Source organism: Manis pentadactyla, chromosome 7, assembly GCF_030020395.1.
Source record: "Manis pentadactyla isolate mManPen7 chromosome 7, mManPen7.hap1, whole genome shotgun sequence".
NCBI lineage: Eukaryota > Metazoa > Chordata > Mammalia > Pholidota > Manidae > Manis > Manis pentadactyla.
Genome location: NC_080025.1, coordinates 78,390,059 through 78,416,511, shown reverse-complemented (window position 1 = coordinate 78,416,511; position 26,453 = coordinate 78,390,059). Strand labels below are relative to the sequence as shown.

The 26,453-nt window shown below is 33.8% G+C and overlaps 1 protein-coding gene across 11 annotated transcripts in view; it reads right to left on the bottom strand.

Annotated features, from left to right (window-relative positions):
* The window catches only part of PPP1R9A (protein phosphatase 1 regulatory subunit 9A), a 337,367-nt gene that overhangs the window by 100,745 nt on the left and 210,169 nt on the right, over positions 1-26,453 (bottom strand). For all 11 annotated transcript variants that reach the window (XM_057504534.1, XM_036894441.2, XM_036894440.2 and 8 more), the window contains 2 exons: positions 23,980-24,084; positions 587-722 (listed from right to left, as the gene is read on the bottom strand). In XM_057504534.1, the coding sequence (XP_057360517.1) occupies positions 587-722; positions 23,980-24,084 (241 nt within the window). The remainder of the gene's footprint in view (positions 1-586; positions 723-23,979; positions 24,085-26,453) is intronic.

Here is a 26,453-nt window from a genome sequence, read left to right as displayed (position 1 = left end):
AATATGTATCTACTCTATGGAATATGTGCTGGTGGAAAGCTTTGTTCTGCATTATGTTAGCACAAATCATAGTGAGCACATCCAAAGAACTTTCTTTTCCTGGAAAAAAAAAAAAGGCCCTGAAAATGCTCAACAAGTTTTAGTATTTTTCTTGTATGTTTGTGTATGCATTTGTGGGTTGTGTTCACTCAAAACGTTTGCTGTTTTGAAAAATCATCATGTACTGATTGTAGAAAATTTGAAAAAAAATGAGAAAAATATAAAGTGGAGAAAGAAAATCACCTAATTCCAACAATAAAGACAACTACTATTCACATTCTGGTGTTTTTACCCTTCATTTCTTCAGTGAATTTTTTTGAATAGTGGTAAAGATGACTTTTTTGATTCCAAAGTCTTCATACTGTAAATAGAATTTCATTACTTGATTCATAAGTTAATAACACATGCAAGGTGTATTTCTTTTCTGCAAGGTGGAACGTAGAAACTGCAGCGAATCCTTCATACCGCTGCATGGTAAAGAGTTCTGTAAAGTAGAAATGTAGTGAGAAGAACTGCAGGCAAAAGAGTGTCTGCCGGTGCTACGTACCTCGTCGTCGTCGGCGTCGTACTGTGCGTAGTGCTGCTCCAGCAGCTCTCTCTGGCGCCTTTCCTGTTCAAGAGTCTGGCTTATCAGCTGAGCAACCTCGCTCACTTGTCCTGGTTTCTCTCGCCCAATAACAAATCTGTGGGAAGGTTAAGAAAGACTAAGATGGCTAGACTGTCCAGCAAAAAAATACTAAAGAGAAGTAACCTGGCTTGAGATCTCATCAGGGTCCATAATCCTCAAATACCAACTGTGTACTTGGAATGGTCTGCCCGCTGGAAGGAGAGGCTGGCTGAGCAAGAGAAGGAATTTTTGTAGACACAGCTCAAAGGAAAACAAAGGAAAAAAGTAAAAGATTATACTTTTTTTTTTTTTACTAATTTGGAAGAAGACAAAACAGATACAAGCCATTCCACAATACTTGACACATTTTTGATGCCCTATGAAATGGAAGCAAACTCGTAATTTCCTGTACCATTGAACTTAACAATCAGATATACGCTTTATAATGCAGAAACAGCTTCAAAAACATTTTGAAGTATAGCACACCATGGGTGGATAAATAGAGAGGCACTGACTTTTTGCTATGTTACCATGACTTTGGAGATAACATAAAGAAGGGGAGACAAATGCAGAGATTTGGGGGTTTGTTTTTAAAATGAAAAAGTAAAATAAGGAGAGGTGGTGGATAAACTCAGTTCTTTTGGAGAAAGAGATGGTGTGAGGAAGTGTATAGCTTCAAGAACTAAAGGGACCAAACCAAGGGAAGTTCTTATTGATTATATGAATTTTTATAAGAAAAATGAATAGAGAAAAAAAGGAATCATTTACTTATTGCAAGCCACAGTCACTTAATGATACATCCTCATCAATACTGTGTCTTGCTCAATAAATTAATACTCACTTTTTAACACCTTTTCACACTAATACATGGTTCTGTTTTTCTAAAAATTGAAATATATACTCCATGATATAGTTTCTGTATATCATTTAACTTTATTATTTTGGATGTCAATTTTTCTTTTAATCAAAATATCATTGATACACAACCTTAGAATGGTTTCAAATGTAAAACACAGTGGTTCAACAATTACCCACATTATTAAATCCTCACCCCCTCTAGTGAGGTTACTATCTATCAACGTAGAAAGATGCTACAGAATCATTGACTATATTCTCCATGCTGTACTACTGTCCCTGTGATCAATTTATACTGTGATTCCAAATTATTGTGCTCCTTTATCCCCCTCACCCTGCCTCTCCCAACCGCCCCAACTCCCTCCCTTGGTAACCACTAGTCACTTCTCAGTGTCTATGAGTCTACTGCTGTTTTGTTCCTTCTGTTTTGCTTTGTTTTTATACCCCACAAATAAGTGAAATCATATGGTGTTTGTCTTTCTTCACCTGGCTATTGACAGGCATTTGTGTTGGTTTTTGGATTTTATGAGCAATGTTATTATAAACATGTGCAAATCTTTGTGGGGACATGAATTTTCATTTCCCTTATACAAATAGCTAATGGAATTGATGTCATAGGGTAAGTGTACTTTAATTTGTAAAGAAATTACCAAATTGTTTTTCAAAGTGGTGGTTACAATTTTACTTTCCTCATAGCAATGCATGAAAGGTGCAGTTGTTATACATTCTCACTAACACTTAGTACTGCTTTTTAAATTTTTAGCTGTTCTACTGCTTATCTAATGGTTCTTAGAGTGGTTTTAATTTTCAATGCCCTGATGACTAACGATGTTAAGTATTTGTTCATGCATTTATTGACCATTCATGTATCTTCTTCAGTGAAGTATCTTTCAAATATTTTGTCCATTAAAAAAAACTAGGATGTCTGACTTATTTTTGAGTTATAATGGATCTTTCTATATTCTGAATACTTAATCTATATATAGTGCAGATACATACATACAAAGATACATAAGCAAATAATATATGTTTATGTGTTTGTTTATTTGACCTATTTATTGTCTTCTCCCAATCAATGGTCTGCCTTTTAATTTTCTTAATTATGTCTTTCAAGGAAGTCCAATTTATCACCTTTTAAAAAAATTTGTGCCTTTTATTTCCTAGCTAAGAAATCTTTGCTTGATTTAAGATTCTAAGATTTTCTCCTATTTTTCTTCTTGAAGTGTTAATATTTTGATTTTATAATAGATCTATAGTATCTTTCAAATTAATTTTCATTCATGGTGTTTTTTGAGGGTGGTTTCATTATTTTCCAAATGGATAACCAGTTGTTTCAACACCATTTGTTGAAAAGACTATTCAATACTGCCATTGAATTACATGGGCAAATTTGTTGAAAATCAGTTGACCATATTATTGTAAGCTGATTTCTGGACTTTCCAATTTAACCTGTTGATGTATTTATCCTAGTTCCATTACCACAATGCCTTGACTACTACATAGTAAGTCTTGAAACTAGGTGGTGTGAATTTTCCAACTCGATATCTTGTTCAAAACGACTTTGACTTATTATGTTATTTGCATTTTCATATAGATTTTACAATTGACTTGTCAATTTCTTTTAAAAAGCCCACTGATATATGATTTGGTATTGCTTTGGATCTACAGATCTGTGGAGAGCTGACATCTTACCAATACTGAGCTGTCTGACCCATGACCATGGGGCATCTCTGCATTTATTTAGATTTTCTTTAGTTTCTTTCAGTAATACACTACAGTGTTCAGTGTAGATTGTAGCTGTAGTTTGTTAAATTTACTTCTATTTCATGTTTTTTCAAATTACTTTAAGTGTTTTTTTTTATTTTAAAATTTCAGTGTCTAATTGTTTGTAGAATATAGAAATACAAGTGATTTTTTAATATCGGTCTTGCATTCTGTGACCTTGCTAAACTCATTTATTATCATAGCTTTTTAATAAATTCCTTAGTATTTTTCTATATAAAAGATCATATCTATTATGAAGAAAGACTTTGTTACTTCCTTCCCTATGTCTTGCTTTTTTCTGTCTGTTTACCTATTTGATTATTGCATTATTGCACTAGCTAAGATCTCTAGTGTATGTTAAAACGAAGGTGTAAGAGCTGACATCCCTGCCTTGTTTCCTACAGTTCTAAAATCTAAGCACTGAATTGTCTAAAGATACACAGAGTGATTTCATTTGGAAATATTCTATGAGGGAAGATACATAAAATCATTAACATGCCCAACTAATCTAGACATACAATGACTCTATTGAATTCATTGTATTTTTGGTAACAATATGAAAGTCAGAAATGAAGTCTAGGGATACAAATATAAAGCAATTAAGAGAATCATATCCTAGAATGTAGTTTTAGGAAAACCTAGATTGATCTTTCATCTTTATTTAAAAGCACAACACACTGGGGCTTGAGGGAGTATCACTTACCTACTACTATAAAGTTGGTGGAAGATTTAAGGAAGCAATTAATAAACCAAGTGCTCACAAAGCGAAAACAGAAGCCAAGCTCAAAGTAAAAGGTAAATTAGAATTCATACTCACTTAAGCCATTACATTTTTAAAACTCATTTGAGAACTATATTTTTAGATCTTTTAGTTTAACAGTTTTCTCTAAGAATGAAGAGGTTTATTTCCTTGGCAGGAGTTTAAAGTTATTCTGAACACAATTCAGGGAGAGAATGATAAGATTTGGTCCACTTGTCAAAGAGTTGAAACCATTGCTGCCGATTCTAGAGATAAAGAAATGAGTCTTAAGAAAGGCCTTGTGAGAAATTTTAAAGCAGAAAATTCTTTTAAAAAAGCCCAAGTTATAGGTATTATAGGATATTATTATAATAATTTGTCATTATAATCAAAACTCCAATATGATGTGCAAGTTTCTTCCTATCCTCAAAACATGATCCCTAATTCCAAACCAGAATCTTCTGTGATGTTAAAACTAAAAGAAAGTTTCAGAGGAAGTAAGTTGTTCAATATTGAATAAAACACCAGCATTTTAAGTTATAAAGGCATAGTTGTTCACAATCACAATCTGACTTTCTGAATTTGCCCCTACAATTTAACATTTTTCAGTATTTGCCCAATATTAGCTCATATTCAAAATCACTTTACAGTCTGATGAAACAGAAATTATTTGTAATTGCATATAAAGCAGAAAATTCATCTCATGAAATGTACTCACTTTTTAAAGTATTATATTAGAATACATATCTTTTCATTCAGGCAAATATTTTGAGTTGCATTATTTGGGTAGTATTATAGCATCCAACTACACACATCTGTAAAACCTTATGATCTAGTGTAACCTATAGTACAGATTTGCAATGAAAGAATGTCATACTGATAAAGATGGGGCAGAGTGAAAGCACTCAGAAGTGGAACTAACCTATTCTCTATGCCTTATTTGCTCATGTGGAAATTAGTATCTACTCCATATGTCTAAGAGAATAATAAGAGAATAAAATATGGTAAAAACATGAAAGAACTTAAAGCACTGTTATTATTATAACGAAACTGATAAAATCTTGCATTTGGAAAATGTACAACATTCAAATTACCTCTGTTTGTATTCTTAAATGTTTGTTCCATTTTAAAGTTGTTTTTATAAATATGTCCTATAACAGGAGGTGTGCAATCTAGCACATATGAAATTGAGTAGAAAATGTAAAAATTAAAGTATGGTTAATTATTTTAATGATGGATTTACAGATGGATATACTCTGATACTATAACTTAGAGGTTAAAAGAGTCTGCAAAAGGGAAAAATGGCTTTGATAGGATGAATTCACTGAACCATAAACATGATTTACTGACTTTGTGACCTTGATCATATTAATATTTCTAATCCTTAGTTTCCACATTTGTAAAATGAATATAGTAACTTTAACAAATAAATATTATATCATCCAAATAAAAAGTTTAACTAAGTGCTTGATGCCTAAAGACTGTTTAATGAATGTTTACCGCTGTTTTTATCTAGATAATGTAGATAGGATTGAGTGAATTTAAAAGTACTATCTGTACACACTGTCCCAATTACCTCTTATATGAATCACACTAATTTTGAAAACAAGAGTAGGTTTCTGTGAGTCAACCACAGAAAAAAAATAAAATAAAATACTTGCACTAACATGTGTTCTGAAAACCTTAATTTCAGTTACCATTGAGATAAACAAGCAGGGATTACATTCTCACTTTAAGCTGATTTTTTTTAATCTTCAAAAAATAACAATTAATAAAGTCAGCAACATTCAGTCCCTCTAAACATATGTGACCAAACCAACTAATACAAATGCACAATTATATTTTAGACATTATCTCCAATTGAAATGATATGTATGTGGTCACATCAGCTTTTTCTAAACTTAAAGATCCTTTAGAAATAAATACTTTTTTCTTTCAAAATTTACTTTCCAATTTTTTTTCTTTCCATCAACAAGGAATGGTGTAATCTTATTTTTTAGCTACAGAAAATGGGATAACAGAAACCAAACTGTAGTGGTACCTAAATTAAAAGTTAGGCATTTTCTAAGATTATGATCAACAAGTAATGGCAATACTAAAACTAAAATACAGAATTAGAGTTTATGCTTTTGGCATGGCCTGTTTCTAGTGTTTAAAACAATCTTGTTCCAGTCTGAATTGTTTCACTAAGAACTGCAACCTCTTCCCATCAGGCTGAGATAAAATAGGCAAAGACAGATCAGTTTTTCCCTTTCTTTTCATCTATTATCAGATTAAGCAATGTCCACACACTGTCCTTCAGAGTTTGGATGACGAGATTATAACAGGATTCATCTGATTAGTTTATTGAATTCTCTGGTGAGCTGTCAAGCAAAAATTAAACAACTATAAAATTGCATTAACAATTTGCTGAACTGAAGTCATAAGGATCTTCTTACATGTTCTGGGGGGACGATGTGAGAGGTTATGTTGTAAAACGATTTATGAGTGCCATGTTTTCAAACATAAGTTACTCTCATAAAAGTTACATACCAATCATACATGGCACATAAATGTCAAAATTTAAGAATTCTCAATTAAGGTAGTCTAAAAAAGGAAAAACTATACCAGGATATAGTTATTAGTTCTTATCCAATCAATTCTTTCATTCAGGTATCCTTTAAACAAATATTGATTGTATGCACACCAACTACCGGAATGATAGATCTTTAAAAAACAAAAAAACCCGATGCACAAGACCTACTCCCACTATACTTGATCACGTGGTACTTCTAAACATTTTTGTAAAAAATGGCCCATTTTTCCTATGTTTGATCACATTTTACAGCCTCACTCTGAACTTGATAACTTTTTAAATATTTGACTCAACTGCACTTGAGTAAGTGATTCTAAATGTATATCCAGTCACTTTCGCTAATATTTACTGATAGTATTTAGGGGTTAAAGACCTACACAACCAACCTTCTCCTCTTTCTTATACTTGCATACTCTTTAATATTTTTCCTTTCTATATTGGGAGCTAGACTAATAAACTATTTATGTATATATAAAACATTATGAATTTTTTGAAGTCCTCTAGGAAAATGTTTGTTTTTAATATCTAGACCTGAAACATTTAAACTTAATTGTAAGCACTAGTTCTTTGAAATGGATTTTGTATCTAACCTAATACTAATTATAAGAACTTTTCCTACACCATATTTCAGTGTAAAACAAAGGAATTGAATCCTTTAAAAAACATTGCCTAACACATGCTACTTCAAGGACTATAAACTATGTCATTTATATAAACAAATATTTTCTAAAAATGCTACATCCTCTCAAGAAGTGGTATTTATTTAAAAGTTAGCTTTGAGCAAAACTGAAGGAACAAAATAGCAGCAGACTCACAGACTCTGAGAAGGGACTAGCCATTACCAAAGGGGAGGGGTTGGGCAGGTTGCATAGGAAGGGAGAAGGGAATTGAGGGGTACTATAATTTGCAATCACAATATAAGTAGGTCATGGGGAAGGCAGTACAGCACGGAGAAGACAAGTAGTGACTCTATAGCATCTTCCTATGCTGACAGACGGGACAGCAATGGGGGCGTTGAGGACTCGATAATATGCGGGAATGTTGTAACCACAATGTTCATGTGAAACCTTCATAAGATTGTGTATCAATGATACTTAAATTTTTAAAAAGTTAGCTTTGATTTCTCAGGTTTAAATATTTATACATATGAACATGTAAAGGGAGTTTTTAAAAAACATAAATGTGTATATAGGAATACCAGAAAATGTCTCCTTAAGCTGAAGTCCCCTTTAAAGTTTTTGGTTTTTTTTAATCTCCACTATTTTTAATCTTTCTATCACCAGTGGTTGCTGGCCATTCTTATATATATAACATTAAAAAGGGTCCCAACTCCATAGCAGCTGCTCCTCTTGTCTGACAGTAAGGGGTAAAATCTTAAGAGTAAATGCAAAATCCACAATGACTGATTTACACGACTATGGCAATGACCTCACTGTCCTCCATTACATATGACACTCCTTATGCACAATCACAAAATCCATATTCTGATAAAAAAAGTAAAACTCTCAATTTCCTCTTATGCTATAACTGCAATAAAAACTCATTAAAATCATGTGAATGAAGTGAAAACATTTCAAGACAATTCATTTCAAATAGAAATCTGAGATACACAAATGATTTTAAGTAAAACTTTTTTATTTCATATTTAAACTGGACAGCTAAATGCAAGAGAATGAAACTGGATTACTGTATAACTCCATACATAAAAGTAAACTCGAAATGGATTAAAGACCCAAATGTAAAACATGGAAACATAAAACCCTTTGAATAAAACAGGCAAAAATCTCTTGAACATAAGCATGAGCCACATTCTCCTGTACACATGTCCTTGGGCAAAAGAGACAAAATAAAAAATGAACAAGTGGGACTACATCAAACCAAAAAAGCTTCCATACAGCAAAGGACACCATCAACAATAGGATGAAAAGGCATCCTACAGTATGGGAGAATATATTGGTAAATAATTCATCCCATAAGGGATTATCACCCAAAGTATATAAAGAAATCATAAGACTCAACACCAAAAAAACAAATAACCCAATAAAAAAATGGGCAGAGTGCCTGAACAGACATTTCTCCAAAGAAGAAATACAGATGGCTAACAGGCACACGAAAAGATGCTCCACATTGCTAATCATCAGGGAAATGCAAATCAAAACCACAATGAGATACCACTGCACACTTCTCACTGCTGGGAAAAGCAGTATGGAGATCCTTCAAAAAACTAAAAATAGAAATACCACATGACCCAGTAATTCCACTTCTAGGAATTTACCTGAAGAAAACAAAATCTCTGATTCAAAAAGATACATTCACCCCAAGTTTATGGTGGCATTATTTACAGTGGGCAAGATATGGAAGCAACTAAAGTGTTCATCAATAGATGAATGGATAAAGAAGATGAGGTACATACACACAATGGAATATCATTCAGCTATAACAAAGAAAGAAATCCTGCCATTTGCAACAACATGGATGGACCCACAGGATATTATGCTAAGAGAAATAAGCCAGGCAGAGAAAGACAAATACCATATGATTTCACTTATTTGTGGAATATAAAAACAAAACAAAACAAAATGAACAAAATAGCAGTAGACTCACAGACACTGAAAAGTGTAGTTTAAAAACAGTTAAATGCATGGTAAATGGTTACCATGGGGGAGGGGTTGAGATGGGTGGCTGGAGAGGAGAGGGGCATGAAGGGGTACAAAAGTTCTCAATCATAATATAAGTTGGTCACAGGGATGGTAGTACAGCATGGAGAATATAGCCAATGATTCTGTAACATCTTTCTATGTTAACAGACAGTAACTGTACTAGTTGGGGTGAGGATTTAATAATGTGGGTAACTGTTGAACCACTGTACTATATATACTTGAAATCAACATAAGGATTGATAAAGTATATCAACTATACTTCAATAAAATTAATTAATTAATTAATTCCATATTTAGAAATTGTATGCAAGGTATAAATCCAATATAATCATGTGTGTATCTATAAAAATCTCACTTATTATTCATTTATATTTTCTTCTCAATATTATAATCTCTTCCAAAAAAGATAAAGAAATATTTAAGTACCTCAGATTAATTTTTCTATTGTGTGTAAATACAATTCCTATACAATCCTGACCTCAGAAGTGTTATATGGAGTGATGTCAAAAAGTCATTAAATACGTATGTTAGAGATGAATGAAAGCATTGATGAATGCAGTTATTGACCATAAGTAGCAGGCACTCGTCAGAAAGTATTTAAAGTTTAATGTGAACAGAGATGAAGAGCAAACATAATTTATTAGAAATTTTTCATACTGAAACACAATCTCCTATAACATCATTTTCCTATAACTGCTGTCTTTTAGTGATAGTTTAGCTGTCTGGAGTTTTAAAAAATACTTAACCCTTTCCCAGAGTTCGCTCTTTCAAATGCTTTACAATTCTTTCAATGTTTTTTTAAATTTCTGTTCATTAAGCAAAAGTTTGTAGAATCTTTTACTCATATATATAGAAGGAAAAATGTCTAGACTGCTCACAATCGTGGTCAGTCTTTCCTAGTGTCAAATTTTTCAGGGTTCTTCTTAAGATAGGGTTCGCGATATTAAACAGATGAATTGCATTGTGGTACACATCAGTCTGTCTCCCTGATTGTCTACACGTTTCCCTGTCCATCCAACTAGTTATTAATCACTGCATGGTAGGCAGCCTCTAAGACAGACCCAAGTGATCTCTGGCTTCCGATGTTGTCGTAGGCGATTCTCTCCCCTTGAGTGTGGGAGGGACTTGTTGATTCACTTTTATCAAATAAAATACAAAACTGATGGAATGTCACTTTGGACATTAAGTTATGAAAGATGGTAGATCCCACCTTGGGGCCTCTCTCAGACCACTCATTCTGCGGAAGCCAGTTTCCATGCTGTGAGGCACACCTGTAGAGAAACTCCATTGAGACTGGGGAGCAGATGACAGAAATTGTGAGGTAATAAAAGTTTGTTGTTTCAGGTCACTAAACTTTGGTGTGATACATTATGCAACAATACGTACACTAACTATGCCAGGCACACAGAAGTGAACAAAGGCAAGGTCCCCCTTAAAGCTATAGAACCAAAAAGATATGAGTTCTTAAAAGTTATGTTGCAAATCCACAGGTGAATAAGGAAGAGTGTCTAGACATAAAGATTTGATATAGACACATTTTTTTTCTGGTAAAAAAAAACCAGTTACAATAAATTATTATTTTCTTTTTAAATTTTTTATTAAGGTATTATTGATATACACTCTTATGAAGGTTTCACATGAAAAAACAATGTGATTACTACATTTACACATATTATCAAGTCCCACACATACTCCATTGCAGTCACACTCCATCAGTGCAGTAAGATTCCACAGATTCACTATTTGCCTTCTCTGTGCTACACTGTTTTCCCTGTGACCCATGTGACTAAACATAATACTCCTCAATCCCCATCTCCCTCCTTCTTGATCCGCCCTCCCACACCCCTACCCTTTGTTAACCACTAGTCCCCTCTTGGAGTCGGTGAGTCTGCTGCTGTTTTGTTCTTTCACTTTTGCTTCATTGTTATGCTAAACAAATAAAGTAAATCATTTGGCATTTGTCTTTCTTGGCTTGAATTTCTTCTTTAGATTATTTCTTCTTTGGATTATTTCACTGAGTATAATATCCTACAAATCCATCCATGTTGTTGCAAACGGTAGGATTTGTTTCTTTATTATGGCTGAATAGTATTCCATTGTGTATATGTACCACCTCTTCTTTATCCATTCATCTACTGATGGACACTTAGATTGCTTCCACATCTTGGCTATTGTAAATAGTGCTGTGATAAACATAGGGGTGCATATGTCCTTTTGAATCTGAGAAGTTGTTTTCTTTGGGTAAATACCAAGGAGTGGGATTCCCAGGTCAAATGGTATTTCTATTTTTAGTTTTTTGAGGAACCTCCATATTGCTTTCCACAATGGTTGAACTAGCTTACATTTCCACCAGCAGTGTAGGAGGGTTCCCCTTTCTCCTCATCCTCGCCAGCATTTGTTGTTCTTATTCTTTTCGATGCTGGCCATCCTTACTGCTGTGACGTGATATCTCATTGTGGTTTTAATTTGCATTTCCCTGATGATTAGTGATATGGAGCATCTTTTCATGTGCCTGTTGGCCATCTGAATTTCTTCTTTGGAGAAGTGTCTGTTCATATCCTCCACTCATGTTTTAATCGGATTATTTGCTTTTTGGGTGTTGAGGCATGTGAGCTCTTTATATATTTTGGATGTTAACCCCTTGTCGGATATGTCATTTACAAATATATTCTCCCATAATGTAGGATGCCTTTTTGTTCTGTTGATGGTGTCCTTTGCTGTACAGAAGCCTTTTAATTTGATGTAGTCCCATGTGTCCATTTTGCATTTGTTTCCCTTGCTTGAGGAGAAGCATTCAAGGAAGAAGTTGCTCATGTTTATATTCAGGAAATTTTTCGCTATGTTTTCTTCTAAGAGTTTTATGGTTTCATGACTTACATTCAGGTCTTTGATCCATTTTGAGTTTACTTTTGTGTACAGGGTTAAAGGGTAATCCAGTTTCTTCTCTTGCATATAGCTGTCCAGTTTTGCCAACACCAGTTGTTGAAGAGGCTGTCATTTCCCCATTGTATGTCCATGGCTCCTTTATCATATATTAATTGACCATATATGGTTGGATTTAGATCTGGCCTCTCTATTCTGTTCCATTGGTCCATGGTTCTGTTCTTGTGCCAATACCAAATTGTCTTGATTACTGTGGCTTTGTGGTAGAGCTTGAAGTTGGGGAGCATAATCCCCCCAGCTTTATTCTTCCTTCTCAGGATTGCTTTGGCTATTTGGAGTCTTTTGTGGTTCCATATGAATTTTAGAATGATTTACTCTAGTTCATTGAACAATGCTGTTGGTATTTTGATAGGAATTGCATTGAATCGGTAGTTTGCTTTAGGCAGGATGGCTATTTTGACAATATTAATTCTTCCTATCCATGAGCACGCAATGTGTTTCCATTTATTGTTATCTTCTTTAATTTCTCTCATGAGTGTCTTATAGTTTTCAGAGTACAGGTCTTTCACTTCCTTGGTTAGGTTTATTCCTAGGTATTTTATTCTTTTTGATGCAGTTGTGAATGGAATTGTTTTCCTGATTTCTCTTTGTGCTAGTTCATCGTTAGTATATAGGAATGCAATGGATTTCTGTGTATTAATTTTGTATCGCGCAACTTTGCTGAAATCAGATATTAGATCTAGTAGTTTTGGAGTGGATTCTTTAGGGTTTCTTATGTACAATATCATGTCACCTGCAAACAGGAACAGTTTAACTTCTTCCTTGCCACTCTGCATGCCTTTTCTTTCTGGTTGTATGATTGCCATGGCTAGGACCTCCAGAACTATGTTGAATTAAAGTGGGGAGAGGGCATCCTTGTCTTGTTCCTGATCTTAAAGGAAAAGCCTTTAGCTTCTCACCATTAAGTATAATGTTGTCTGTGGGTTTGTCATATATGGTTTTTATTATGTTGAGGTACTTCCCCTCTATACCCATTTTGTTGAAAGTTTTTATCATGAATAGATGTTGAATTTTGTCAGATGCTTTTTCAGCATCTATGGAGATGATCATGTTGTTTATGTCCTTCTTTTTGTGGATTTGGTGGATGATGTTGATGGATTTTTTAATGTTGTACCGTCCTTGCATCCCTGGAATAAATCCTACTTGATCATAATGGATGATCTTTTTATATATTTTTGAATTTGGTTTGCTAATATTTTGTTGAGTATTTTTGCATCTATATCAGGGATATTGGTCTGTAATTTTCTTTTTTTGTGGTGTTTTTGCCTGACTTGGATATTAGAGTGTTTCTGGCCTCACAGAATGAGTTTGGGAGTACTCCCTCTTCTTCTACTTTTTGGAAAACTTTGAGGATGGGTATTAGGTCTTCATTAAATGTTGATAAAATTCAGCAGTGAAGCTGTCTGGTTCAGCGGTTTTGTTCTTGGGTATTTTTTGATTACCGATTCAATTTCATTGCTGGTAATTGATATGTTCAGATTTTGTCTTTCTTCCTGGGTCAGCTTTGGAAGGTTGTATTTTTCTAGAAAGTTGTCCATTTCTTCTAGGTTATCCAGTTTGTTAGCATATAATTTTTCATAGTATTCTCTAATAATTCTTTGTATTTCTGTGGTGTCGGTAGTGATTTTTCCTTTCTCATTTATGATTCTGTTCATGTATGTAGACTCTTTTTTTCTTGATAAGTCTGGTTAGGGGTTTATCTATTTTGTTTATTTTCTTAAAGAACCAGCTCCTGCTTTTATTGATTCTTTCTATTGTTTTATTCTTGATTTTATTTATTTCTGCTCTAATCTTTATTATATCCCTCCTTCTACTGACTTTGGGCCTCATTTGTTCTTCTTTTCCTAGTTTCATTAATTGTGAGTTTCAAGTGTTCATATGGGATTGTTCTTCTCTCCCGAGGTAGGCCTGTATTGCAAAAACTTTCCTTTTAGCACACACAGCCTTTGTTGCATCCCACAGATTTTGTGGTGTTGAATTATTGTTGTTATTTGTCTCCATACATTGCTAGATCTCTGTTTTTATTTGGTCATTGATCCATTGGTTATTTAGGAGCATGTTGTGAAGCCTCCATGTGTTTGTGGGATTTTACATTTTCTTTGCATAATTTGTTTCTAGTTTCATACCTTTGTGGTCTGAGAAACTGGTTGGTAAAATTTCAACCTTTCTGAATTTACTGAGGCTCTTTTTGTGGTCTAGTATATAATCTATTCTTGAAAATGTTCCATGTGCACTTGAGAAGAATGTGTATTATGCTGCTTTTGGGTGTAGGGTTCTGTAGATGTCTGTTAGGCCCATCTGTTCTAATGTGTTGTTTGGTGCCTCTGTTTCCTTACTTATTTTCTGTCTGGTTGATCTGTCCTTTGGAGTGAGTGGAGTGTTGAAGTCTCCTAGAATAAATGCATTGTATTCTATTTCTCCTTTTAATTCTGTTAGTATTTGTTTCACATATGTAGGTGCTTCTGTGTTGGGTACAAAGATATTTATAGTGGTTATATCTTCTTGTTGGATTGAGCCCTTTATCATTATGTAACATCCTTCTTTGTCTCTTGTGACTTTGTTCTGAAGTCTATTTTGTCTTATACAAGTACTGCACTCCAGCTTTTTTCACCCTATTACTTGCATGAAGTATCTTTTTCCATCTTTTCACTTTTAGTCTGTGCATGTCTTTGGGTTTGAGGTGAGTCTCTTGTAGGCAGCATATAGATGGGTCTTGTTTTTTAATCCATTTAGTGAATCTGTGTCTTTTGATTGGTGCATTTAGACCATTTACATTTAGGGTGATTATTGATAGGTATGTACCTACTGCCATTGCAGGCTTTAGATTCGTGGTTACCAAAGGTTCAAGGTTAACTTCCTTACTCTCTAAGAGTCTAACTGAACTCACTTAGTACGCTATTACAAGCACAATCTAAAGGTTCTTTTTTGCTCCTTCTTTTTCTTCTTCCTCCATTCTTTATATATTAGGTTTCATATTCTGTACTCTTTGTCCCTTGACTGACTTTGGGGGTAGTTGATTTAATTTTGCATTTGCTTAGTAATGAACTGTTCTACTTTCTTTACTGTGTTTTTTTTTTTTTTTACCTCTGCTGACAGCTATTAAACCTTAGGAATACTTCCATCTCTAGCAGTCCCTCCAAAGTACACTGTAGTGATGCTTTGTGGGAGGTAAACACTCTCAACTTTTGCTTATCTGAAATTGTTTAATCCCTCCTTCAAATTTAAATGATAATCTTGCCAGATAAAGTATTCTTGGTTTGAGGCCCTTCTGCTTCATTGCATTAAATACATCATGCCACTCCCTTCTGGCCTGTAATGTTTCTGCTGAGAAGTCTGATGATAGCCTGATGGGCTTTCCTTTGTATGTGATCTTATTTCTCTCTCTGGCTGCTTTTAATAGTCTGTCTTTATCCTTGATCTTTGCCATTTTAATTACTGTCTTGGTGTTGTCTTCCTTGGGTCCCTTGTGTTGGGAGATCTGTGGATCTCCATGGCCTGAGAGACTTTCTCCTTCCCAGATGGGGGAAGTTTTCAGCAATTACCTCCTCAAAACCACTTTCTATCCCTTTTTCTCTCTCTTCTTCTTCTTCTGGTATCCTTATAATGCAAATATTATTCCATTTGGATTGGTCAAACAATTCTCTCAATATTCTTTCTTTCTTAGAGATCCTTTTTTCTCTCTGTGCCTCAGCTTCTTTGTATTCCTCTTCTCTAATTTCTGTTTTATTTATTGTCTCCTCCACCATATCTAATCTGCTTTTAAAACCTTCCATTGTATGTTTCATTTCTGATACTATGTTCCATAATGACTGGATTTCCAACCAGAATTCATTCCTGAGTTCTTGAATATTTTTTTGTACCTCCATGATTATTTTTATTTTGAAATCTTTTTCAGGAATGTTCATGAGGTCAATTTCATTTGACTCTTTCTCTGGTATATTCATAATTTTGCTGTGAACCAGGTTCCATATTTGTATGTGGCGTCCTCTAGTGCCCAGAAGTTCTACTCTCTGGAGCTGCTCAGCCTCTGGAGCAATGTTGAGTGTCGCAGGGGAGTGGCATTGGTACCTGGAAGGAGGAAAGAGCTGTTCCCTGCTTCCCAGCTGCCATGCCTGTTTCCACCCTACAACAAATTATTTTTAAGAATAAAGGTATACAGCATAGTAAAATGTATTAATTGCTAAGGAAATTAAATTTGACTATGTCTACCTTTCTCTTTTTAAAGAGACACGGTCATACTTTCCAAATTACCATCACCACAAACATTAGCATGGTGCTTTTTAAGTTAATAGTAACTATTATAATATATTTTTTAAATTGGTTTTACTGAGATCAAATTTATATACAATAAAATTCACCAAATTTAAGTTGTATAAGTTGACAAACATATACACAGTTGTGTAACAAACACAATAAACACAATATAACACAGTTTCATCACTGCAAAAGTGTTCCCTCATTCTTTGCAGTTTAAATGTAGTGTTGTCTTCTTGAGTCCCTTCTTGAGTAAAGCCTTTTGTGTCTGTTTTCTTCAATGTAATAGTTTTGAGGATCAAATATGGTGTTGAATACATGGGTAGTTCAATTATTCAAAATGCTGAGAATTCATTGCATGAGATTAGTTTAAGGACATTTGAGTTGTTTCCAGTTCTTAGTTATTACAAACAAAGTACTTATGAACATGCAAGTATGAATTTTTGGGTACATTTATGTTGTTACTACTCTTGAGTTTATAGCTGGCAGTAGAATTGTTGGCCAGTATGGTAAGGGTATATTTAACTTTTTAAGAACCTGCCAAACTGTTCTGCAAAATGGTTGTGCTATTCTGCATTTCTGCTCATAATGACTGAATGTTAAAATTTCTCCACAGCCTAGTCAAGGCATAGTATCATCAGTCTTTTAAATTTCAGCCATTCTAGTGGGTGTGCAGTAGTACCTCACTGTAATTTGCATTTCCCTAATGATTAATGATGTTGAGCAGCATTTCATGTGCTTAACTGTTTATCTTCCTCGGTGAAGTGTCACTTTAATTGATTTGCACAGTTTGGTAAGGTTATATATCTGTTATTGTATTATAAACATTCTTCATATCTTCTAAATAACTGTTCTTTGTCAGATAATTATTCTGCAAATACTGTCTTCAGCTTGCTTTTTCATTTTAGGGGTACTTTTTGAACAAATGTTTTTAATTTTGTAGTTTATTTCTTTTGCTTATATTTCTTTGCTTTTTATTTTAAAATATCTTTGATTAACCCAAGATCACAAAGATTATTGCCTGTTTTCTAGATGTTTTATGGTTTCAGCTCTTACACTTAAGTCTATGATCAATTGAGTTGACTTTTATATACACTGCGGGATAAGGGTTATTTGTTTTTGATGTGATTATCTGATTGTCCAGCACTATAAGTGGAGAGGACCGTAACTTCCTGCATTGAATTACCCTGATACATTTGTTAAAAATCAATAATTTATGCCTGTGCATGCCTACATTGGAACTCTCTATTCTGTTCTATTAATCTGTATTTCTATTATTATGCCTTAACCAGACTGCTGCAATTAGTGTAGCTTTTTTAGGCAGGGAAAATTCTCCAACTTTGTTCATTTTAAAATATGTTAATTTCTACAAAAAATTCTGCTGAGATTTTCATTGAGATTGTACTTAATCTCAAATTTAGGGAAAATTGGAAATGTTAACAATACTGAGCATTCTGATCCACGAACATGGTCTGTTTCTTCACTCATTTAGATTGTTTTTATTGTCTCTCAGAAAGGTTTTGCTTAAGTCTTTAACACATTATGTCAGATTATCCTTAAGTATGACATGTGTTTGATGTTTTCATTAAGTTATTTTTAATATGAATTTTCAATTCTTTGCTGTTGGTAATATAGAAATAGAATTGGCCTCAGTATACCAACCTGTCTCCTGTTACCCTGTTTGACTCATTTATTAGTTCTATAGCACATTTTGTAGATTTCTTAGGATTTTCTACATAGATGACCATGTCGTCTGTGAAAAGAGAGTTTTATCTCTTTCTTTTCAACCTATGTGCTTTCCATTTCTTATTCTTGCTTCACTGAACTGCAATACAGTGCTGAATAGAAATGGTGAAAGTGGGCATACTTGTATTGTTCTTATACTAAGGGGAAAGCATTTGGTCTTTCATCATTAAGTATGATACTGGCTGTAGGTTTCACTTAGATGTTATTTATCACATTGATCAAATTCCCTTACATTTCAAATTTCCTGAGTTTTTAAAAAATACCTTCATCTACTAAGATGAGCATATGATTTTTCTCTATTATTTTATTAGTATGGAAAACTCCATAGGTTGAATTTCAAACATTAAATCAACCATACATTCCAAAGATAAATGTCACTTAGCCATAATTTCTTATCCTTTTTCTATACTCCTGACTTCAATCTGCTAAAATGGTGTTAAGGATTTTTTTTATATCTACATTCATGAGGAATACAGGAAGTAATGATTTTTGTTTTAATGTCTTTTTCTGACTTGGATAAGATGGTAATGCTGCCCTCATAAAAGTAATTGAGATGTGTCCACTCTTCTATGTTCTAAAAGAGTTTATGTAGAATTGGTATTTTTCTAAGATTTGGTAAGATTCACCAAGGAAACAAACTGGAATTGGAACAAATTTGCTGGAAAACTTTAACTCTAAATTCATCTCTCTCTCTCTTTCTCTCTGTCTTTCTCTCTCTCTCTCTCTAATACACACACACACATTATTTTTTTCTTGAGTGAACTTTGGTATTTTTTCATAGTATTTTCTTGTAAGAAATTTAATCATTTATTCTAAATTGTATTTGTTAGCATATAAAGTTCTTTATAATACTAGCTAATCCTTACGATAATCTGTTGGATCTGTAATGATGTGTTCTCTTTTCTTCTAGCTTATATCTTCTCTGACATGAATTACCCTAAAACTTACAGACTTTTTATCTTTCATAGTTTCCCTGAGTCAAGAATTCAGAAGAGACATGACTGGGTATTCTGCTTAGTGATTCTCATAAAGTTCAATCAAATGTTGATGGAGGATGCCATCATCTGAAGGCTTTACTATTGCTGGAGGACCTCCTTCCAAGGTGCACTCTGCACATGGCTGGCAAGTTGATGCTGGCTATTGACACGCCTGTTATTCCTTGTTTGTGCCTCTCCATAAGGCTATTTGAATGTCTTCTCAAGATGGCAGCTAGATTTTTCCAGAGCTGGTGATCCAAAAGACCAATGTAGAAGCCACATGCCTTTTATCGCCTAGACTCAGAAGTCACACGTCATTGCTTTCTTCATAATCTAATTATCATGCAGATCAGACAGGAGTCAGTGTGGCAGAGGACTGAACAAGAGAATCATTGCCAGGAGGAGAGGTGCATCAGAGGATCATTAGGCGAACAGGATGCAACAAACACGGTAAAGTGATAGAGACTGATTTATTTGGGGTTTGGACAGCATAAATAGCATAATATAAGAACTTACTCACTGAAAAAGGGATTTTTAAACATGTCTAGTCTTTAGATCCTGTTTTTGTATGAATAACTTATGAAAACTACCACCTAAATTATATGCAGAGGATTCAAATATTATTTTTAATAAATAAAAACTGAGGAAAGAATTTTCCTTACATTGAATTAATGAAGACCCATAGTTAAAGGAATCAACCATCTAAATATTGTATGATATAGGGCTTATTTTTAATTTTTTTTTTGAGGAGGGACTGGAAATAATACAGATAAAGGATCATACTTTGAACATATTACATTTGATGTACCTTTTAGAAAGCCACATGAAGACATCATGAAAGAAGATGGATAATTCTCAGGCTTATACAAGAGAGGAAAAGCTTTAAACAGAAAAGAAAATAGAGAACAGGAGCAGCCAGGGCAGTTGAAAAAGGCCATGGCTTTCAAATAAGTTGGTGATTTGGAAGATAAAGTAAGAAACTCTTAGAACATATTAGCAAAAATGTAGACCGATGGAGATTCTTAAAGAAAAGAAGATGCTACAGGATATGCCCAGGATAGCTAATCCCATTTAATACTGGTTTGAGAAGAGAGGACCAAGACAGTGAAAAAGAAACAAAATAATATAATAACAGAAAATTTCCCAAACCCAAGTCTTCAGATTGAGTCCCCAGTAGAATTACACAAAAATAAAACGAGCAAATACACAAACACAGATCTTGATACAGTCTGGTAAAATTTTCAAAAACCCAATTATGAGGAGAAAAAAAATCCAAAAGATGAAACTGTAAAAGACTATAATTGGATTAACATCACACTTCTTATTACCAATTACAGATATTAAGGACAATGGACATCTTCATAACAGGGATGGAAAAGGATTTGAACCTCAAATACTATACCCAGCAATATTTGAGGGCAAAATACTGCATTTTCAGACATGCAAGCACCCTGGCAGCTATATATGACCCAGAGGAAATTAAGAAGGCTAGAAATACATTAAGATTTCATTAGAACCTTCATGCCTTGAAGAGTCTCCCTTGGAGTGACAAAAACTGAATAACACAAGATTACTTTTTTTTTCCTGTCAGTTCAGTCATACTATTTGATTCGAAGGCAACTAATATTTTCATAACCATCACATTGTAATTGCTGGGCTTTTTGGTATGAAGGTGCTTCATGCATATGCCCATGATGGTTTAAAATCGAGACCAACAAGTACTGTGAGGTCGGGTGTGGGGCTGATACATAAGAGTGTGTCTGAGTCCTCCACCACCACCATCCCTTCAATGCTTATCTTTTCCCTGCTGTTGCTGTTGTTTCGTTTCTGAGTATAAACTGTTTGAATCCTTTCTCTAATCTGCCACTTAATTAACATTACAGTATCACAGTATTCATTGTGAATACTTGCTTTTAAATGATGTCGGTAAATGGATGAAATAATAATTGCTTATCAATTCTCTGACACAGGCCGGGGCTTCCAATCCCCCAGGAAGCTAGCCTGGTTTGAGCTGAACCCATCTTCATAGTGGCCTAATACACTTTAACTCATATAAATGATGTAGGGGTTGAAAAACACATATACTCTTGGAAGTTATCATATTAAAATACTTATAATTTCTCTAGTATGTTAAAAATGGCATATTAATGACACCTCTGTTAGCACTATTAGGTAATAAACTCAGGTATAATAAAATAATAAAGCAGACTAAGAGGTCAGATAGAAGAAGATTCTCTCTAAATGGAAATGAAGTCATAGAACTTCATTGTGTGATTTTGATTCATACCCAGTACTGGCACCAATTTCATATACATTTCTAGGAAATAAATAAAATCTTGACCTCCAAAACTTAAAAAACAATCACTATCCAAATCTGTTTAAAGTTCCTTATTGCCACTAGGTTCTTATCTTTTCCCCTCATGCTTTTTAAAGCCATGAGTTCCACACATTTCTCCTCCCAGATCTATGCTTTGTAGCTAGAAAAACACCAAACAAAATTTAGTAATGTTTCTGATATTCCTTTCTGAAAATAAATTTTAATAACCACTAAAGGTGACAGCTAGGTCACCAATTGAGTAAGAAATAAAGAGCCACATATATTTTAAATTCTCAGTTTAAAACAGTTCATTGAAAAAACATGTCTAGTTTTTAGATCCTGTTTTTGTATGAATAACTTATAAAAACTACCACCTAAATTATATGCAGAGGGTTCAAATATTATTTTTAATAAATAAAAACTGAGAAAAGAATTTTCCTTACATTGAATTAATGAAGACCCAGGGTTAAATAATTTCAGGGGACAAAGGAGGCTAAGGTCCCATTTTGATATCAACATTTTTTTCAAAGCCAATAAGGAAATAAGATTTATGCTTTCAAAAATGAAAGCAGAATATTCTGTAGCCTTAAGGTAAAAAAAGTGGTATGAATGATGAGTGTTACCAGGAAGAAAAGATCACTAGGAGATAGGGAGGTCAAGGACGACTTCTTGGAGGGCAAAGGAGCTGAAATATGTTCAAGATAAGTAGGTTCAAAACAGAAGAGATTATTTTAAACAGAAAAAAAATGGCAGAGAGAAAGGCACAAAAACAGTAATTCACAAGTCCATTTTGAGGTATAATGACTACTCTAGTATGACTGGACCAGAGCATGAATACAGGGAACAGTAAGTGATAGGATCGGGTTATGAAAGGTCAGTGATACCAGGATAAAGAGCTTAGATTCTGTACTGAATGGAGAGCCACTGAAGCTTTCTGAAGAGGAGAGGTACATAATGGATGCTGAATTATCATTTCTACCCACAGGTCTTTGTTGTTCTACTCCTAGTTATATGGAAAGAGTTGATTCCTTTTTCCATAATAGCCCTGCACATATTTGAAAACTGCTATTATGTTGTTCCTTTAGGGGTTAGGATGAAAAGGAGAGTTTGAAGAAGGGAGAAACTGAAATTTAAAAAAAGGTAAAAAGCCATTTGCAATCTGTACAAGGCTTGAATTGATAACAGCACAAAATTATGAAGAGAAAGAAAGTGATGGCTATGATTTCATATAACTTCAAACTTTTTTCCAACTGACAAATGCCCTTATAAATGAATGGATCTCCTACTTATTTCACTTTAAAGCCTAATAGGCAACTTCATAGCCAAGTTCTATACTGACACTGGAAAACGCTCTCTTAAGAACAGACCAGCAATCTGCAGAAAGACAACCACATTTACAGAGGGGACCCACCCATGTGGCTCCAAGAGCAGCAGGCAGCTCTTCTGTACTCTTTCCAGTTCTTACACATACTTCTCTTGGGACAGAGTATCCTTGAAGCATCGGCACAGCACCCACTCGAGTCATTTATGTTGTATTCCTTAGACATTCCTTCTGCATTAAAGGGTGCTTTCCAACTGAAAAAGTCCCAATTCTAAAACAAAAACTCATGCTTGTGCAACATACAATATGCTGCAATAAAACCCTAACGTCAACCACAAAACAGCAATTTTCACTCATCGATATTTTCAGAATATTTGGCAGATTGATTTTTATGATAAACTAAAACACTTCATAATTACACATGCTAAGTAATTCCTCTATGGAGTCTTTCATAGGACTGTTGGGAAAGAACAATAAGCAATACTGTATTAAAAAAACAAGTACCCTATGACCAAATAAAATGGGTTTCAAGCCTTGACCTTAGTTGGATCAGGACTAGATTCTTTTCTGTTTTCTAAACTACAATTTTCAGAACCCCAGCATTGCATATAAATTTCAAGGCCCAAAAGACTATACCTTCTGTCATATTAAGTTGGAAAAAATAGTTACCAGAGATTAGTCCTCCCTGATTCTTTAGAAAAAGAGATTTTAAAAATGCATTTATTAACTTAAGAACATTCAGTCTGTTTGTCTAAATAACATGTATCACTGGATATATGTATAACCATTTCAATTTCAATTTGCTGTATAACTGGTTTTATTAAAAATATTTGGAACTGAATTCATATTTATTGAAGTTATAACTCAAAATTCCATCTGCCTAGAAATTTTTACTATCTTAGCAATAAGGCAAACTAACATGGCTCAGTGATTAACCATACTGATCCACACTAATTGCTTCATATATTCATGTCTTTTCTAGAATACTGTAGCTTTCACTTTTTAATTACATTTACATGCACTAATTACAAGAAGGAAAAATTAAAAACTAAAGGCAAGCTTTTAATATTTAGGTAAAATTCTCATTGTAATTTCATATACTTATAGATACAATTGTAGAAAACTAAAATTCAACAAAGTATCAGGTAACCAAACTGTACATATTTGAAGCCATGTATTTACCTGACATTGCCCTTGGTGTTTCTGAGAACTGTTGCAGCAAAATTCTGTGTGACACCCACCAAGCTGATTCCATCCACTTCCACAATCTGGTCATTGACTTGTATTCTTTGGGAAGGGGGGGAAATTACCCACAATTAATTTTTCTGATAATACATTCCTAAAAAATGAGTTGATAAATTACCAGATTTTTAAGATAATCTTAGTCAAGTGATTAATGTTTTTAAAAGATTGGAAGAATAAATATGAGCAATACTAAATGGAGAGATTCAGTTTATCCAACATCCATATTCTTACCACAAAGAACTGATAACTGCTAATGTAGAACATTAACATCATTTTTGCCTTTAATAAGTTACATAAAACTTAACAGATCTAGCTGAAATAAGCTTTGGCCTTATACATAGTCCTTCATCCACCTCTCCTCACAAGGAAAAACATCACCAGGAACCATACACTTGAAAAATGTAACACCCTTAAATATGTAATGCATACATATGTATATACATATGTGTATACAATGTATATTAGGAACAGTATGCAGTATTAGTGTATAATGCTTTTAAATTATATAGATGTTTTATATATAACATTTTTTATTTTTCAAAATGAGATATTTCAATCATGGAGAAATGCTGAGGGAATTAGATAATAAATATTCATGTACCCAACATCCAGCTTTATCAATCTCAGCACTGTGCAACAAATGAGTCAGATTTTTTTCTAAATAAATATATTACAGAGGAGCTGAAGCACCTTTATTATTTGTTTCTGATTCTATTCCCTTTACTGCTTCTACAAATCTTCATACTAATTTTGATGCTTGCTCTTTCTACCAATGTTTTAAAATAGAAATAATGTGTATGCATGGATAGGCATAATACATGTATACTTGCAGTTTTCAAACATTAAAGTGTATGTCTCTACAATTTAGTTTGCTTCACTCTATGTTATATATGAGATTTATCCATGGTCATAAATACAATGCTAGCTAGTTCATTTTAACAACCATGTTGCTTAACCATCTCACATAGTTTTTTTCCAGTATAGCCTGTTTCTGGTTTTCCTCCAGGTCTAAGTAGTATGGCCATTGGTACCACTGTGGTGGTTAACATTAAACACTTGCCTTAGAGGAAAAAAAAACGAGGAACAAAAAACAGTGAAGTCCTTTTTAGCCAACTTCAGACTCACCTAGCTTAAATACTCTACCAGATCAATCTTACTTGTGATGAGGTTGTGAGTTACAGCTTCAAGTAAATTTGTTTTATATTTTCTTTTATGTTATATATACATCACATAAAACTGAACTAGGGCTCCCACCTGAGGGACTCAGAAGGGAGCTGAAATTCAGCCCTCATCCTGGCTGCCAAGGCATGTACCTACTGCAAGAGATTTTTCAAATATGCAGAAAAGTACAACAGGAGCCAGCAGCGGCCCTTCCCCTACTGGTTAGGCCAGTCTCGTGACTAGTTCTGAATCTACCGAACTGCAACAGGTAGTAGAATGGAACAACTTCGAAACTTAGATTCCTGGAGGCGGACCTCCTCCAAAATCCTCATTCAGAAGATGTGGAGTAGAGCACATGATAGATTTTTGAATTATTTACCAATGTCATCTATTAGAATTAAAGTTGCCATTCACATACAAGTCTTTATGTGGACATATGTTTTCATATCTCTTAAAAAATACCAAAGAGTAGAATTGCTGGCTTGAAAGGTTAAGTATATGTTTCATTTTAAAAGAACTGCCAAACGGTTTTCCTAAGTGGCAGTAGAATTTACATTTCCACCAGCCATGAGTGTTACATTTCTCCAAATCTCTGCCAAATTTTATTGTCAGCATTCTTATCAGTAGCCATCCTAGTAGTCATACAGTGGTAACTTGCTGTGGTTATAACTTGAATTTCTAATGACTAATGATGTTGAACATATTTTTATATGCTATTGGCCATATATTTTCCTCTTTGAAATAGCTGCTCAAATCTTTTGTCCATATTTTTAAATGTTGTTCTTGCTATTGAGTTGTAAGTGTTCTTAATTTTCCGGACACAAGTCCTCATATGTCCGTTTTCCAAATATTTTCTCTTTGTCTAATTAATAGCTTTTAATTTCTTAACTGTGCTTCTCAAAGAGTAAGAGCTTTTATTTTAATGAGTCAGTTTTTTATTGAAATATAGTTGATATACAATATATTTGTTTTATGTGTACAACACAGTGATTTGACAATTTATATACAATACTAAGTGCTCACCATAAGTGTAGTCACCATCTGTCAATATACAAAGATATTACAGTATTATTGACTATATTCCCTATGCTATACTTTCATTCCTATGACTAATTTATTTTATAAATAAAAGTTTGTCTTTTTTTTTCTTCACCTATTTCTCCCATTCTCCTATCCCTCTCCCCTATGGAAACCACCAGTCTATTCTCTGTGTTTATGAGTCTATTCCTGTTTTATTTTATTTTGGGGTT